Genomic DNA, 5434 nt, shown 5'->3' on the forward strand with positions numbered 1-5434 from the left:
TTATATAGTAGCTCTTGAAGAGGGGTATGTTTTGGTGTATATCTGGGGTTTTTGTTTTGGTTGGGGTGTGTATTATGTGCTGGTTGTGTATTGAAATCCACTTATTCTAGGTGGCCTGGTTCAGTGTTGGGCATAGTCCTGTGGCTTTGCCACTTCCTCGAGGTTTTATGCTGGCGGTCTAAGTTTTGTTGTTTTAGCTGTATCAATACATTTTCCACTTTTCAATAAAAATCATCATCATCATAATTATATCAGTGTATCTCGCTCATATGAACTATGATCAGATTTGGGGAGGGAAGAAAAGTGGCAACTCATACACATAAAAGAGAGTGCTTCAAAGAGTTTTTCGGCTCGAGAAAGATTCACAGATGAATTCTCAAAAAAACCTCAGCAGAAAGATCAACTGATGAATCCACATATGAGTTGAAATCAACAAGGTAAAAACATATAATTTTAAAAGGATTAATTAATAGTATTACCCAAACTAACAAGCTGCATCTTTTTAAGGAAGTTTATTTGCAGAAAATTTCACTATCAAACATGTGTGGTATAAAGTAGTTTTTGAATAGATTAACCCTTGCTCTAATTCACAAAGCATTTTCCTCGAGCACCAATTGTGTTGTATTCCTGATCATGGCACCATGGACAGTCTTCTTCAACAAAGAAGCTTGAAGCTACTTAGTAGGATCCTAAAGTTTCTCCGTTGGTAACACCATGAAAGAACGATCCTCAAGGACTTCAAGGGTAGCCTTTTCAATTTGTTCAGGCCACCTTAAGTGTTTTCATCCCTTTTAGGGCGAAACTATGAGAGAACTGACAAGAAATCCTAGCATAGAACTGCCAGCTAAATGACATAATGCACTTGAAATCAGGCTACAACTAATATAAATACCGACTTTAACGTCGGAGATACCTTCTGGGCCGTCTAATATGTGTTACTTGTGCAATTATAATCTCAGGTGATAATTAATACCCAATAAAGAACAAGTTAAGGATTAATAAACAAATCTCATCTATATTACATCCAATTCGATTTGGATCTAATCAACTCTAATCTTAATTGTGTCTAATATCGAAGAGGAACATGTGAAACTACCAAAAAAGTTAAAGCTGATGTACTTCTCCTTTCATTTTGGCTATTGTGGCAATTGGAATATTTTTTTCTTTTTTTAATGTTGTATTAGTTATTGTAAAAGCATGTCAGTATGTCATAATTGAATGTCCTGTTTAATAGCATCACATTAACAATCATTTAATAATTAATTAAATTTGTTCACATTAACAATTCTGACTCAAGAAAGAATATAGTCATATGAGATCTTATTTTATTCGTCTTAAAATCTAGTTTTTTAATGTTATTTTTATAATTTTTCGTAAGTGAAAATAAAGATATTTAATATTAAAATATACATTGAATTACGTGTAAAAGGTAACAAGTATCGTAGGGCTGGCAAAAGCTGACCCGACCTGCTAACCTGATCTGAAACCGACTCGAAATTAGCGGGTTTGGGTTTAGATTTTTGACCCAATTAATTAAATGGGTCAACCCGACCTGATCTGTTTATTAAATGGGTTAGGTTCAGGTTTAATATTTAAACCCGAAAAAAACCTGTTTAACCCGTTTATTAAATTTAAGACGGATCAACATTTGCCAAATACTTCGTAAAACTAAGATAATACCAATTACCATGTATTGAGGGATTTGTCAGCTGAAGATGACTTTCAATAAGAAAGGAAGTTGTCCCACATCGGCTAAGGGATTTGTCAGCTGAAGATGACTTTCAATAACAAAGGAAGTTGTCCCACATCGGCTTTGAAAGATACTAATAAAAGAAAAATCCTTTAAATCACTTCCACAGATCTCATACCAACTTACGCAGCCACGCCGTGAGCACAAAGCGAACTATTCTTTCGCCTTTTACTAAAGAATACCGTGTGCTCGCTGCATTAAGTGGCATACGTTTATTTTTGGAGGAAGCCTTTAATTAAGGTTAAATGGGTCAAATGACCTGAAATATATGAATTTAATGACCTAAAAAAAAAGTAGGTTAAATGGGTCATTAGCAGGTTGATCCGATCTGTTACAGATCAGGTCGGGGTTTCAATTTTTGACCCATTAGTTAAATGGGTCAAGTTCAGGTTAAGGGTTTATTGACCCATTTATATAATCCGAACCTGAAAATGATCCAACCCGACCTGTTTGACACCCCTAAAGTATCGGGTAAGAGAGGAAGCATAAAAACTTTAGATTTTAACGGAAAAAATTCAATGATATATTTTAGCTTTTCAATAACAATAAGAATATTATTAACAAAGTAGAGTAGTCAATAATGCACCTTCCACGACCATGATAGGGAGTGGTAGTGTAATAGTTACTTTCTACTGAGGTTTTTGGCAAATAACCAATAGCTGTTGGCTATTAACTTTAGTGTTTTTAGTTGTCTTGTTTGACCAACTAAATTTTTTTATTGGCTTTTGAACTAGCTAGATAAATGATTATTTAAGCAGATATATAGTAAAAATATGGTTGTTAAGTAAAGAAAAAATGAGCAAAAGAAGCAAAAAAAAAATCAATCTTTTTTGAGACACAATTTTTTACTTTTAAACCAACTAAAAAAATTTAAATTCAAAAGCCAATACAAATTCGTATATACCATGTTTAGGAACATTGATTTCATTTGAAAATTTAAAATTGGTTAAAATCTATTGTTTGGCAAATTAAAAATTTTCAAATTTAAATTTGGATTAAATTTCATAATTGTGTTTCAAGTAGTTAAAATTAAGAATTTGAATGTAGTTATCCAAACCTTATCTTCCTCAAATTTTTTATTTATAATTTAATAATTAAAATTCGTAATTTAAAATGAAATACTTATTATAGTGTAATACAAAATTCTTCCAAATAAAAATCTTACGGAACTCGTTTCTCTAATAACTCAAAAAAAAGTCATAGAGAAATAGTCAAGGATGCTCATGCTACGTGTCTGAGTTGTCTACACTTGATATCTCCACGTAAACTTGGTGTTGTGGGCCCTCCCAACAAACGTCATCGTATTCGTATATGGGATCCAAGAAAAAAACTCCCTGCCAACCCCACCTCCCCACGTGTACGTCCACATGTCACATATAAGTCGCAATGTCGGTTTGCAAATTGCACATGTACATAAAAATATCTTTGTAACTTTCTTAAACCTTTATTTATAAACAAAATTTGATAGTAGAAGTGGTAGATAAACCGCCGAAGCCCAAAAGATTTCTGTTTTTTCAGTTTTGCTATCTTATTTAATAAAATTTTTGTATCCAACTATCCACCATTCAGATTTCTCCATCGAACATTAAAATTAAAATGCTTGGTAAATTTGAGCCATATGATCGCCGGATTCTTAAAATCCTGGCAGTTCGACCATGTGAATCTATTTCTACCACAATTCTCGTCACTTCTTTGCTCACTCTTGCTCGTGAAATCACCAATTTTAAATCTAAATTATTTTCATCTCAGAAAAAAATTGTTCGGGAGATCATCCGACAGATTGAAATTCTCCTTATTTTCTTTGAGGAAATCCATGATCATCACCCAACTTTTACTAATTCTCTCATTCTATCCCTTTCAGAGCTCCATTTTTCTATCCAAAAGATCCGATGTTTATTAAAAGATTGTACCCGAGAAGGGGCTAGACTTTACATTTTGATGAAGTCACAGTTTATAGCTAATCAGTTCCGCGTTTTGGTTAGTTCAGTTGCAGCTGCGCTTGATATACTTGACTTAAACTCACTTGAAATCTGTAAAGAAGTGAAAGAATTGGTTCTTTTGCTAGCTAAACAAGCCCAGAAATCGAACCTCCATGTTAGCATAAGCGATCAATGTGCGATGGAGAGGGTGATTTTGATCTTGAACCATTTCGAGAACCAATTTGAGCCAGAAAAAGGCTTGATAAAACGGATTCTTAATTATTTGGGTATCCACAATTGGGTTGATTGCAATAAAGAGGTCAAGTTTTTGGAAGATGAGATTAGAAATAGTAATGTTGAAGAGGAGGAAAGAGAAATTCCTCTACTCAGTGGCTTATTGGGCTTGATGTGCTATTGCAGGGGAGTCATTTTTGACACTTTGGATGATGATGGAGACCATAATTCAGAATCAGAATCAAAATTAGCTGGAGCAGGAGAAGTACTTAGTTACTTGAATCCAGAAGATTTTCGATGCCCCATTTCTCTTGAATTAATGATCAATCCAGTTACGATATCAACTGGTCAAACTTATGATCGAGCTTCAATTCAAAAGTGGCTAAAATCGGGAAATTTGATCTGTCCCAAAACAGGGGAGAAGCTTGAAAATACAGAGTTGGTCCCAAATTCAGCTCTTAAGAAACTGATTCACCAATTTTGCTGTGATAATGGGATATCCATATCGAAAATAGGAAGAAAAAGCAAGGAGCTATCAAGAACCATCATTTTTCCAAGCCCGGCCTCTCGAGAAACCATCAAGTTTTTAGCTGAATTTCTTGCTGGAAGGTTAACTTATGGTACAGATGTGCAAAAGAACAAGGCTGCCTATGAAATCAGATTATTAACAAAATCGAATATTTACAATCGATCGATCTTAATTGAAGTGGTGAATGTTGCTCCGCTTTTGGATCTTCTCACATCAAATGATCCAAACACTCAAGAAAATGCAATATCAGCTTTGTTGAAGCTGGCAAAGCATTCAAAGGGGCAAAAGTCAATCATTGAAGAAGGTGGGTTGATGCTCATAATCTCAGTTCTTCGAGGAGGGATGAAGATAGAATCTAGGCAAATTGCAGCAGCCACAATTTTTTACCTATCAGCAGTAGAAAAATACAGGAAATTAATTGGGTCAACAAGACAGGCCATAACTGGTCTTATTGAGCTAATCAAAGACAAAGATGGAACAATGTGTGGGAAAAAGAATGCAATGGCAGCAATCTTCGGGCTTCTTTTATATCATAGAAACCATGATAGAGTACTTGAAGAAGGAATTATCCCAGTACTATTTGATCTTATTTCTTGTGTTGAAAGATCAGACTTTTTAGTTGACGCTTTGGCTATTTTAGCTTGCTTGGGTGAGAAGATTAATGGGTCTATTGCGATTTTGCAAACCTCGGCTTTACCACTAATCATGGGGTTCATGAAATCATTCATTTCCAAAGCTGGTAGGGAATACTGCGTTTCAATTTTACTGTCCTTGTGCATCAATTGTGGAACTGAGGTGGTACCCATTTTATCCAAGGAACCTTCGATTATAGCTTCGTTGTATGCCCTTATCACAGAAGGGAGCTCCCATGCTAGCAAGAAGGCACTTATGCTCATTAATATGTTGCACAAGTTTAGGGAGTCCGGCTCTTCCAGCTCCGCTCTACCTTCACCTTCCTCAATTCATAAAGAAACCTGTTTTTCGTCCAATTTTGGGAAATAA

The 5434-nt window shown here is 34.9% G+C and overlaps 1 protein-coding gene and 1 non-coding gene across 2 annotated transcripts; both read left to right on the forward strand.

Annotated features, from left to right (window-relative positions):
* Nucleotides 1-1878: 1878 nt before the first annotated feature.
* Nucleotides 1879-1994, forward strand: LOC130799034 (U5 spliceosomal RNA). Its single transcript, XR_009039181.1, has one exon. It is a non-coding gene; the product is annotated as a U5 spliceosomal RNA (small nuclear RNA).
* Nucleotides 1995-3346: 1352 nt separating this feature from the next.
* LOC130798174 (U-box domain-containing protein 19-like) lies at nucleotides 3347-5434 on the forward strand. Its single transcript, XM_057661063.1, has one exon. It carries the CDS (start codon nucleotides 3347-3349, stop codon nucleotides 5432-5434), a length of 2088 nt encoding a protein of 695 aa, XP_057517046.1.

The sequence above is a fragment of the Amaranthus tricolor genome, chromosome 13 (assembly GCF_026212465.1).
Source record: "Amaranthus tricolor cultivar Red isolate AtriRed21 chromosome 13, ASM2621246v1, whole genome shotgun sequence".
Taxonomy (NCBI): domain Eukaryota; kingdom Viridiplantae; phylum Streptophyta; class Magnoliopsida; order Caryophyllales; family Amaranthaceae; genus Amaranthus; species Amaranthus tricolor.